Source organism: Rhincodon typus, chromosome 21 (assembly GCF_021869965.1).
Source record: "Rhincodon typus isolate 14 chromosome 21, sRhiTyp1.1, whole genome shotgun sequence".
In the NCBI taxonomy this organism is placed as follows: domain Eukaryota; kingdom Metazoa; phylum Chordata; class Chondrichthyes; order Orectolobiformes; family Rhincodontidae; genus Rhincodon; species Rhincodon typus.
In genome coordinates, this window is record NC_063352.1 from 7640528 (window position 1) to 7653581 (window position 13054).

Here is a 13054-nt window from a genome sequence, read left to right on the forward strand (position 1 = left end):
TGTTATCTCTATCTTCTATGTAAATAGGTTGGTTTATCCTGTTTCATCAGTTATTTCACATAACTGACAGTAAAACAGACATTTAAACCATATCTGCAGAATTGCATGCTTATGCTTCAGTGAAAAACCACTTTGCTAAATCAAGTTGTACAGCATGGAAACAGATCCTGCGGTCCAACTTGTCCGTGCCGACCAGATATCCTAAACTAATTTAGTCCCATTTGCCAGCATTTGGCCCATATCCATCTAAACCCTTCCTATTCATACAGCCATCCAGGTGTCTTTTAAGTGTTGTAATTGTACCAGTCTCCACCACCTCCTCTGGCAGCTCATTCCAAATGCGCACCACACTGCTTAAAAAAGCTGCCCCTTAGGTCCCTTCTAAATCTTTCCACTCTCACCTTAAACCTACACCATCTAATTTTGGATTCCCCTACCCTGGAGAAAAGACCTTGACTATTAACCCTATCCAAGCCCCTCATGATTTTATCAACTTTTATGACGTCACCCCTCAGCCTCCGACACGCCAGGGAAAATAGCCCCAGACTATTCAGCCAAAAGTGGCCTAACCAATATCCTTCACAACCGCAACATGACCTCACCTCCTACACTCAATACAGAAAACCAAATGCATCAACCTCAATTTCAGTCTGGAATCTGACTTGCCCAGTATTAGGATCATAACTGAAGCACAAATAGAATACATCTTGAGCAGCCTTAATATAAATCATTTGAATGCTATATCTGGGGACTGACTATAGTTCATTCAAAGCCTTGTTATTCATTAGTTCTCAAAGTACTACTTGGAGAAGAGACAAGTTATATTTACCATTCAACCATCATATAGCATGGCATTCCTCAGTCATGACACCCAGGCAGGCACATTCTTACCAGTAAATAACCAAGTATGTGCAACATCAATTGTGCTCATTAAATGGACAAAAGGTTTTTTCTCTGTCCTTAAAGATGATTATTTATTTTGAGGAGCAATTTCAAGTCTGCTAACAGCTCCCTGCTATATGACCCAAAAGGGGTTATTCTTCAGGGATAATGAATAATGGACCAGTTAGAGTAGCAGTAAACACAGCAGACATTTCCCCTCCACCTCACCTCAATTGGCACATGCACTGCTGGATTTCTGCTGAAGTCATGACAACAGAAGGGGAAACTGGAAACGTAATTCCTTTAGGTTTTTAAATCAGTGGGTGCTGGAGGGGGGTGTACGTTTTATACTTAACATATAAATATTCCATTCTTGACTCAGGAAACCTCAGTACTGTACCTGGTAACGATATAATTCTTTAGCGATTTTAGCATTATGATCACAGAGCTCAGCCAGCGACCGACCAGTCAGAATGTACTGTTGTGCCATGTTGACAAACCAGTCCATGGAGTTGCTGCCCCCTTCCATTTCAAACACATTCAGAGCACTGGACACATTTGCAAATTGCTCTGATAAATCCGGCTTCTTGAAGAAAAAGATAGGATAGCGTCTCTCGCCTCCGTAGGTTTTCCGATTGGAGTCACTGGTAAACATGCTATCTTTTCCAGCAAAAGCCAAGTCGCCAAACAGCCCATAGCACAGCCCTTCAGGATTGGCACGATCAACAGGTCGGCTGGCATCTTTAAACATGTGCTGATACAGAGTGCTGTCTTTTGATCCAGAAAGGAGGTAATAAGGATCGTGAATATGGCGCCATACAATTCCTGTGGTCACATCCTTGTGCTCCTCAAACATTCCAAATGGAATGTATGGGCGTCGGATATCCCAGACATAAATGTTGTGATCTACCATCATGGAGCAAGTGGCCAAATGGTACTTCATTTCCGGTCGCCATTTCACACGTGCGACTGAGGCAATAGTCTGGACACAATAGATCTCTTTGGTCCTAGTTGTTGAAATGTCCCATACTTTCACCATTTTATCTCGCCCTCCAGTTGCTAACCATCCTCTGAAAAGGAACAAAAACAATCATTGTATTGAACTTATTATTTACTCTTGGAGACCATTAAGATTTATACATTACTTGTCCAACAAGTGAAGAAATTTTTTTCTACAAAAATAAAGTAGAATGTTTAGACCAGAGTAGTTCAACAAGAACATTGTAGATCATCGGCACATGTAAAAGAGAGTATTTTAGGGAAAGGAACAGTGAACAGCAGAATGTTCCTCAACCAGAGTAAGACAAAGACAGAAGAGGGCCGTGGGAAAACTAAACAGGATCTAGATTTTCACGTACATGTTGCTAAGTTAATACTGAATTCAAAAACAGATTGAGGGTATCGCGTCTGGAGCAGCGTGTGCAATTCTGAACACTCAAGATGAACAATATAGCAAGGTGGATGTAGAAAAGATGCTTCCTCTTGTGGGCAAGTCTAGAACTAGAGGACACAGTTTTAAAATTAGGGATTGCCTTTTTAGGCCAGAGAGATGAGAACTGTTTTCTCCTAGACTGCCTTAGAAGGTAACAGAAGCAGGGTCATTAAATATTAAGGCAGATATAGACAGATGGGAATATGAAATTCAAATCAGTCAGCCATTATCTTATTGAATGGACGAGCAGGGTCAAGTGGCCTACTTCGGCTCCTATTTTGTTCATAAGTGAATCAAGGATACTCAAAAACATAAGACATGAGAGGGTAGTTGATGAAAATCCATTTCCCCTGTTTGAAAATAAACAGGAACAAGGGATATAAATTTGGGTTATGCTCAATTAGATTTTCACACACAGGTTACAACATGGAATACCCTACCATAATGCAGCAACAATTATTTAAAAATAGAATTGGATAGGTTTTAGAAAACAAAACTCTAAAAAGTGTAAGAAGAAAGAAGAAGGAAATAGGATGTAGGATTGTAACTCCAGCTGAAGAACAGAGACTCAGCACTAGTGAGATGGAGCAGACTGGCCTCCTGGGCCAATTCTATTATTTTTACATACACACAAGGTACTCCATATCAGATCAGATATGGGGCAATGATATGGTGGTCTCACTTTTTTAAAAATAAAGAGCTCAACATAAATACCCACACCTAAATTTTACAAGGATGTTAAAAACTGCATTGTGGTCTATAGTTAAATTAGATGCAAAAACAACATAAAATGCCCATTCAAAGTAGCTTGCACTATCACCCAAGCCTTGCTTACAAATAACATATTCCACAGAACTTGAATGGTGCCGCTCATTAAGTATTAAAATTCTCTGGTAGCATCTAATTTGGCTCATTCAGGGTGGTACTGGTTTGATCGTCCGGGATTCTCTAAATTCTGCGACTTCGTCTTTAGAAGGAGAGTTGTGTAACAGGCTGGCACACATTGTGGAAGATCCAATATGCTGCCACCTAGCAGGGCATAGTCACAAATGTTTCAGCAATGTCTCCCTCGTTCAGTTACTCCATCTGTCACACCACCTTCAAACTTTCCTGGGCTTCCCAGTTTATGAAAAGCCACAAATTGCTGCGAGAGTCAGTGAAGTAGCACGAGTGCAAGTGTCCTGTCCCGTTGTCCCCCACCACGATCTCTTTATTGACACAGCTCCTCCTTACTTTCCATTTAGATTCTAACACATTATGCCAGTAGAAGCTGGCTATGTAGTTGTCTTGCTGGCTGTCACCTGTGATTCCCCATATGGCGAGTACCTAATCTCAGCTGCACAATAAGCAGGTAATGAATGCAGGTTGGACAACTTTCCACTGACAGCAAGTGAGCATGAGGGCATGAAACAATCCACCACACTGCAGTAGCCTTGTCAAAACCTTTAGTAAGCTGCCTGGCCAATAGCTCAGCCAAGGCAGATCACTGCTTGGATGGGGAAATAGCAGAAAATAATTTCACCCTGCTCATGCTAAGTAAATAAAAATAATGCTAAATAAATAGCAGAAAATAATTTCAACAATAGGTGCTATTCAGGTCAATCCCAAAAAAACCTACTTGTAGCTTTATTCATTTATTGGAAATTTGATGTTTAAGACTTGCTCACCAAATCAGGGCTCCAGATTACACATTCTACAATTAGCTGGCAATTTTCAAAAACAAAATTTATCACCACGTTGCATAGTTTTTGCAAAATTTTGACAATTGGTATAATTTTAGTTTTTGTCTGATGCAAAAACAATATAGGTTAAACTTCCCCAAGGCTTCACAAAGGGGTAGCGTGATATCCTTGAGTTTTCAGGCTTGTAATTTAACATGCAGTACCGGAGAAACTCAGCAAGTCTAGCAGCATCTGTAGAGATGGAAACAGAGTTAACGCTGAGTCCTGTGACCCTTCATCAAATATTTGACACGATGCTCCCTCTGGTATGTATGTACTTATCATTCACTGATGCCTGTCTGCCATGTTGATTGAGCCAAGTTATACTGAAGCTGACTTTTAAGATCTTAAATGTATCTCAGTTGTTTGGCAAAGGGAAACAAAAGGAAAAAAGTCTTATCAAGACTCTTATGAAATTGCTGAAGGTTGCAAGAGCCTCATTTTACTCACCTATCATCTGGGTGCCAGTCACAGCAGAAGACAGGTCCATTATGTGCTGTAAACATGCGCTCATATCTATCTGGCCGTCTTATGTCCCACAGCTGAACATTACCATTTTCAAATGAAGCAGCAAATGTGAAATAGTCTTTTATACTGAACTGGACATCCCGGACACTTTCTGACTGACCTACAGAAGATAAAGTTCCACTTGCAAGATTACCAAAATAGGTTCAATAGTTACGGCAGTTAATACTGGCAGGACTTATTGGAACACATAAATCTTAAGTCAATGAGATTAATTGTCTCTTCTACACAATTTAATTAGCTTCTATTGCATTACTTTGAATGGTTCATTTTGCTCTCTGGGTTACAGTTCACAGTTAAGTGGAAATCCTAGTCAGGTGCAAGAGGATAGCTGGTGAGACATATGGAAAGTATTCATTTAATGATTAGAGTGCATTAAGATTCATTGTTGGAGGATTGTCTGTGTGTGTTCACGTGCATGTATATGCGTGCGCACAAACATCTAATCCACAAGCAGCTAACCAGTGCTTGAGGGTCCACTTCCAACAGTCTTCACAACAGGAGTTACAACTTCCAACAATAAAATTGAAATACGTTAACATATCAAATGAAACAGTTTAGTAAGAGAACATAAATCTAAACTAAAAGAGGCAAAACGGACTGATAGCAAGGGGTTATGTCCAAAAAAAAGTATTCAATGTATGAAATGACTTCTGGATAGAACAGTGGAAAAAAAAAAGTTGCTTCTCAAATCACCTCCTTCAAGCATCTTATAACAGTTTAAAGGGACAACTTTAAGCAAACTAGTCCGAGATAACTGTTTCTAAATTGTATTAAAGGCACCATTCCCCACCCCCACAGGATGGTGTCTGCCTCAAGCGGAGGAAACAGAGGCTTTAGTGTTAGTCCTTCATCAGACAATCGGGGAACGGCATATATTTTGGCATCCCTTCAACTTTGTTTCAGGCGACATGCCACCAAGGAAGTAAATACTGGGGCAACTTTTGAAAATTTGCCAGCCATCAGTGCTGATATTTCTCCAGCTCATTAAAAAGACAGCCTCATTGTAAAAATTATTTCCATTTTAGCGTAAAGTTTACAAAACATGTGTAACCATACATGAAAAATTGTGCAACTAAATTTTTTATATGAATTGCAAATATAGGAATGCTGTTGCCTACATGAACTGATCACTGAGTTTGCAGGAACATAGATAATTATATCTTTTACCAGAGAAGGTGCTCACAGATTCCCTCTTCCGGAGATCGAAGCACTTCATGTAGCCATCCTGGGAACCACTCAGCAGCATGTGAATCTCATTGGGGTGGAAGCAGACCTTATTGACTGTGCGCTTGTGCTCGGTGAAAAGCTGATCCTGTTTGTTGCGAGACGGTTTTCCCAAATTCCACGTGACCACAGCTCCATTCGTGGCCGCCGTTGCCAGTAAGTTATCATCCATCTGATGCCACATCACATCAGCACAGCTGAAATTCAGGGACAGCTTGCGCCCAACCCGGAGATTCGCCCTTTCCACAAACTGCTCCTCTTCTATGGAGTAGATTTTAAAGATGTTCCGCCCTGCCACTACCACCTGAGCAGCGTCCCTACATACACTAATGGCGTTGGCGGGTGCATCAAGGTGGCAGAACATAGTTCGCCCCGTGATGGTTGAGCCACTCAGGACTGTGGTCACTCGTGCCATCTTCTCCATCAAAAACACGAGTAACTTCAGGCAACGTTGCCAGTTAGGAAATGGGAGCTGCCGTTTTCAATTCCGTCAGTACCCCCAATCTGACAAAAAAAAAAATCCACAGTTCCACGTTTCAAACAGTTGACAAATTTGTCCTTATTGACAAGTCAGCTGATCTAGTACATCAGTACGGATACTGACATGTTGTAGTGTGCGAATTACCATTGTTCTGTGAACACAGTCAAGTTGAATTTAACTCCTCACATTTAAAGGCAGTTCCAGAGTTTTAGATGGACAGAACCCCAGATTCACATCAATTTTGTTAAAAGCCTGAAATTAGAACAAAAAAAAATAGAAATTAAGTCAGTTTAGAAATAAAAAGACAAAAGCAAAATGCTGTGGATGCTGGAAATGTGAAGGCAGAATAAAAATAGCTGAAAATGAAACCCAGGTCAGGCAGCATCTCTGGAGAAAAACAGTTTATGTTTCAGGTTGATGACAGCGAAGAATGAAATAAAAAGAATTTGACCATATTAACACCTAAAGACACAAGATATGCTTGCAAGTTTTCATTGAAGGCTGGATAAATGCATGGGGAATCTCTCAGGGCTCTATTATTCGTTTCCTCTGCTATCTTAAAAAAATGCACATAATCTTAAGTGAACCATAAGGTATTAGAGCAAAGAACAATACAGCACCGGAACAGGCCCTTCAGCCCTCCAAGCCTGTGTCGACACATTTTGCTCTTTATGCTAAAACTATCTTCACGCGCAGGATCTGTATCCCTCCATTCCCTTCCTATCGACGTATTTGACCAGATATTTCTTGAATGCTGCTATCGTGTCTGCTTCCACCACCTCATGCGAAAGAAGTGTGAAAACTTGGCTCGCTCATCTCTTTTTAACCTCTCTCCCTCCCCGCACCTTGAACCTCTGTCCCCTCATAACAGACCCCTACATCCTGGGAAAAAGCCTCATACTTTCCATTTAGTCACATTTTTAAAAGTTTACCCTTTCACCCCTGACAGTTAGGCTCACAGATCAGCATACAGAAAAAATGATGCTGCGCAAATTTACACTCCAAGGTGATTCAGCTCTAAGTAAGTGCAAGGCTTGTTACAAGTCTTATTTTTTGATACAGATCTATTCAGAAGTGCTGCAGATGCATTTTCCGTAAATAGTGCTAAAATGTGATTGACCACATGATACCTAGAAAAAACAGTTGCCATTGATTGTAAACATGACGTTTAAATATTGTTGTGTTTTGGTGTTGTGTCTATGTTTCAGGGTAAAATGAAGGAGGCAACACGATAGTTCTGAAGGCGGTTTGACAACAGGCCTGTGTGAGGGAGATGCTAAAGATGAAGCAAACAGAATTTTATTAGGAAGGGGTTAGGTCTTTAAACTCAGGAGGTAATGGTCACAGTATCTGTGCTTACAGTGGTTAGAATGCTCGTCTCCAAAGTGCCAGGAAGGTGTTGAGAATATCAAGTTGTACAGTTATGCATTAAACTGTCCCTTTACTTAGAAGGTAAAAGGCAGCCAGGATGGTCAAGGATAGCTAATCAACAATTGCCCTGAAAATCACAGTGTGACTGACTCCAGATGATGTCTTTTTTTGGGGGGGGGGGGGGGGTTGCAGAATGCGGAAGAGGCTAAAACAGGTTTACTGCACAGGAATGTGAATGAGAGCTCATACTCAATTGAAGGTCATATTCAGGAGCACTCACAAGGAGACTGGAGGATTCAACCAGCTTGCAGTAGAATTCCAGGACAATCACTCACCACAAAAGACAGCTCTGTAGTTAAAAACTACCAGACTGAGAAAGAAAAGGAATGAAAGCAACTCTTTAGAAGCCAAGACTCCCCTTGGATGGCATCAAAAATGAAATGACTACTTACAGGACATTGTAAAAAGCACAGACATGAAGTCGGTTATTCAACCGAATTTGTCTCCAACTAAAAAGTCTTAGTGAATAGTATTTAGTCAGTTTGTCACAAAGAAATCAATGTGAAATCTTGTTGAGTTAGTCTTTCAGCTATTAACAGGAAGTTTTGATTCCTTTTTAAAACAGCTATTGGTCACTACCAGAATCATAACAAATGAGGCAACAATGCAGAAAGACAAAAATTCTAATCAGAATATAATACAGGAAAAATTCAACTTAATTTTTTATACCTCACTACTGTAAAAAGGTGGAATTAGTTGAACTGAAATAACGTTTGCAACTCTGAACATTGAGTCTTTTGCTTTGAGATACTCATTATTAAAACATTAAGAAAATATTATAAGATAATATAATTTACATTCCTAAAGTATAGTCAAGATTAATTTTGTAATTCTATGTTTAATGGGAAATATTTAAACTTAAGACAAAATTACACTGAGCAACATTGTTCAACTTTGAGCAGGTGGAGTTGACATTTTATACTGCAGCTATATGCTAGCAACACAAGTGGTGTTTACCACTAACAGGATGCTGCCATGAAGCCAAAAGACAGCTGTCCATCACGCAAACAAGTAATGTTGCATATGAATTTCAATACAATACAATTAATATCCTTTTATTGTCATATGTATTCTATTGTAGGAGTACAGTGAAAAGCTTTTACAATGTCTGCCTTATCGCAACATCTTAGGTACAGGTACCTAGGTAAAATTCTTGGATACAGGAGGGGAATAAAAGTAGTTGCATTACTTAGAGAGTTGAAAAATAAGTTAAAAATAGGACTTAGTTAAAAGATTGACTTTACAGTAAGGTAGGAAATTTCAAATAGACATTACAGTGCAACAGCTCAGTACAGAGCCTCCGCATGCGGTCTGACCACCCACACTAGACCCCAGTCCAACAGCCTTCCCCACTCTACACCAAGCCCCAGACTGCTCCATACTGGCACTCTGCTGCTCCAAGGTAAGTTCTAGGACTGCCTCCCCTGCACTGGTCTCTGCCCAGGGCTCACTGTACAATGCTCCAGGGCTGCTTTCCCGTGTTGTTGAGGCTCGCAGCCCAAGCACTGTACCAGAGCTCACTATTGCGAAGCAAGGTAGGTATGCTATATGACCCAAAGAATGGATATTAGTCACACCCAGCCAGCCAGTGCCAACAAAACTCTAAACTGTGTGTAAGCAAAGCTTTTCAATGTATTTCGGTACATGTGACAATAAATCAAAACTAAAATTATTCTATGCGATTCCACAATTGGTGAACATTTGCTAAGTAATCCAGATTACCCAAAATTTATGCTCACAAGCAATTTAGAACCATCAGGCTTGCAGGCGCGGTACGCTTGCATGTGCTGGAATCTTCAGAGATTAATACAAAAACAGAAGGAATACGTAGACACATGAACATGTTTCAACTGATCAGATCAAGCAATATTCTGATTCGTTCCTCAAGACAATGTCTTGACCAGTCATCAACCCACCCGGTTTCAATTTAAACAAAGTTGTTCAGTGAATTATCCTCTACCATCTGCTAATGTATTCTCCATTCTCAAGCTGCAAGACTGAATTAAATACAAGTGCTGGAGAAACTCAGCAGGTGCGTCAGCATCTGTAGGGTGTAGGGGGTGGGGTGTAGGGTGTAGGGGGGGGAGGGGGTGGGGAAGGAAATGGGAGTTATTTCGTTCCCAGTCGAATAAATAACTTCTTCTTCGGAACTGGAAGGGTTTTCTTGCAGGGAGATTAACGGTGGAGTTATTTGAGTGTTGATCTGACCTTCTCCCCAGCTTCAGTGTCGGCTCCAGGGTCATCGCAGCCTCTCCGTCCGGGGAGAACAGCCTCGAACACCGACATTACCGCCACAAGAGACTTAACGCCCGCCAACACAAACGAAAAATAAAACAGGCAGCTGCGGATTTTACTTTCTCTTTTAGGAGTGTCCAGCGTTCAGTGGAACCACTGCAAGCCTTCCCCTGCCCAGCCCAGCCGGGGGTGAGGTGTCTATAACCCTCACTCTCCGCCCAAGGAATTTTCCTCTTCTTTCCCCCAGCAACACAAACCCCGTTTATGAAACAAACGCCCTCGCCCTCACCCTCTCCTCGCCGCCATGCACCCGGAAACCGTCGCCCCGTCCCTTCCGCCCGCCGCCATGCACCCGGAAACCGTCGCCGCGTCCCTTCCGCCTGCAGCCCGCACAAACGTTCCGCCCTGAAACCCGCAGCCGAAGTTTAACAAACACAAAATGATCGAGAAGCGGTTTCCGCCTTTCCGGGGTCCTCCTCCCCGAACCCGGAAACGGTGTCTTTGATGTACGGGGAGAAGAGACAGAGTAAGGAATAAACTGCAACCGTTTGGTGGCCCGGTCCGGCTTCGCGTAGAAACTACAACTCCCGAGATGCCAGGCGGCGGGCTACGCCCTCCCACGTGATATAAACACAAGTCACGTGCGCCTCCCGCGACCAATCGTTCCGCTCATTTCGGTAACGATGGAAACGGCTGGGCCTTGAACTGCAGAGAGGTCACATTCGAGGAATGGTCCGTGTGTCACCAACAATTACTGCTTCTGTCCTGGAGAGATCGAAGAATGATGTTACTGCGTTAACTTTTTATACCAGCTTCTCCCAGCCGTCTTATCATCTTTAATCTCCTGCACAGTCTGTGGATGATTTTCTCTCCCATCCACCCACCAGCCCCCAGTTTGAACAGTAACTTTTGGTCCAGGGAAGATGTTCTTGAAAGGGCTCGGAAAAGATTTACAAGGATCTGAGCTACAGGGAGAGGCTGAACAGGCTGGGGCCGTTATCCCCTTGTAGAGGTTTATAAAATCATGAGGGGGCATGGACAGGGTGAATAGGCAAGGTCTTTTCCCCAGGATAGGGGAGTCCAGAACTACAGGGTATAGGTTTAAGGTGAGGGGGGGAAAGATTTAAAAGGGACCTAAGGGGCAACTTTATCACGCAGTGGATGATGCCTGTATGGAATGAGGTGCCAGAGGAAGAAGTGGAGGCTGGTACAATTACATTTAAAAGGCATCTGGATGGGTATATGAATAGGAAGAGCTTATGGGCCAAATGCTGGCAAATGGGACTAGATAAATTTAGGATATCTGGTCGGCATTGACAGGTTAGTCAAACGGGCCTATTTCCATGCTGTACAACTCTATGACTCTATAAAAACCAAAAGAACTGCAGATGCTGTAAATCAGGAACAAAAACAAAGCTGCTAGCAAAGCTCAGCAGTTCTGGCAGCATCTGTGAAGGAGAAAACAGAGTTAACGTTTCGGGTCCTGTTCTGAGGAAGGGTCACCAGATCCGAAACGTTAACTCTGTTCTCTCCTTCACAGATGCTGCAAGACCTGCTGAGCTTTTCCAGAAACTTTGTTTTTGTTCTATGACTCTATAAGTTATTTTCCTCAGAGTAGAGATGGCCGGGGCTACAGAGTTATGAGGGGCTTAAATAGGGAGAAACTTTCCCACTGAAAACTCCTCGGAGGCTGGTGTCCCATCATCAATCATCCTTTATTTACAAAATAATAATAGCACTGCCTTTCATTGAGTCAGGCATTCAGCGGACCCCATATCCCTGACATTTAACCTTCTATGCCAACCAGATTAACAGCCCCAATTAGGGAACTCATATTCTATGAGGTCCAGCTGGCTGAGCTCGTTACAATCACTACATCTCTTCCCCCCTCCTTAGTAGTTGGGACAGCAACCGGGGACACATTTTTAAGGTTAGGAGCAGGGTGTTTAGAGGGATTTGAGGAAGTTTTTTTTCACCCCCAGAGGCTGGAACTCAATGCTAAAAGGATGTTAGAGGCGACACCTTCAGATATTTAACCATGTAGGTAACGGTAGGACACCAAGAAGCTCAGAGAAATAAAGGGATCTTGCTGTTCTTGTCCGCAAATCCCCAAAGGTGAGAGCGTAGGTTAATAGGGTATTTAAGAAGGCAGAAATACCAAAGAACTGCAGATGCTGGAAATCAGAAACAAAAACAGAAATTGGTGCAAAAACTCAGCAGGATTGGCAGTATCTCTTCTGAAGTGGGGTCACTGGATCCAAAAGGTTAACTCTGTTTTCTCACCACAGGTGCAACCAGACCTGCTGAGTTCTTTCCAGCAATTTCTGTTTTTGTTTAAGAAGGCATGAGGACACTTGCTTTCATCTGTACATAAAGGAGAAACCCTCCCCCTTAGTAAAGAGGACAATAACCAGGGGGATGTGGGCCAAATGCTGACAAATGTGACTAGATACATTTAGTTTATCTAGTTTTAACTTTGGAAATTGGCGTTTAGAGGGGATTGGAGGAAAAATGATTTCACCCAGGTGGGTATCTGGGTTGTTTTCCTTAGACCAGTGAAGGATGAATGGGGGCAGAGGTGGAATCTGATTGAGGTGTAAGGGTTGTGGGTATCTGGAATTTGCTGCCTAAAAGGGTGGTTCAGACAGGAACCCTCAATGTTTAGGAAGCATTTACATCAGCACTTGAAATGCCTTAGCATATAAAGCTACTGATGTTCAATGTGGACATGACGGGCCAAAGGATACTTCCATGCAATAAAAACTCTGTGACTGTCTAAAGAAAACTGGCATCCCAAACTGGTCTGACCTGACTTGCAAAACCAAACCCAAAACAATGTAAAATGATGCAATGTCAGTGATTGTGCTAGATAATCCGGGGATAAACTGTCCTTGGCCACCAACTCCAACCATGACACACACGTTATTCCACCTGAGGTAATTTATCTCCCTTTCTTCACTCACTCTTATTTTCCCCACCAATAAATCTTTCTAGAGATAGTAGGAACTGCAGATGCTGGAGAATCTGAGATAACAAGGTGTAGAGCTGGATGAACACAGCAGGCCAAGCAGCATCAGAGGAGCAGGAAGGCTGACGTTTCGGGCCTAGACCCTTCTTCAG

At 42.3% G+C, this 13054-nt stretch overlaps 1 protein-coding gene across 6 annotated transcripts in view; it reads right to left on the reverse strand.

Annotated features, from left to right (window-relative positions):
* Positions 1-10503, reverse strand: part of wdr24 (WD repeat domain 24) — a 50923-nt gene extending 40420 nt beyond the window's left edge. For 2 of the 6 annotated variants that reach the window (XM_048609536.1, XM_048609531.1), the window contains exons 1-4: positions 9908-10217; positions 5731-6520; positions 4486-4663; positions 1283-1952 (exon numbers count right to left, since the gene is read on the reverse strand). In XM_048609536.1, the coding sequence (XP_048465493.1) occupies positions 1283-1952; positions 4486-4663; positions 5731-6211 (1329 nt within the window). In that variant the 5' untranslated portion in view covers positions 6212-6520; positions 9908-10217. The other 4 variants (XM_048609534.1, XM_048609533.1, XM_048609532.1 and 1 more) reach the window with 4 other exon arrangements.
* Between the last annotated feature and the right edge of the window lie 2551 nt (positions 10504-13054).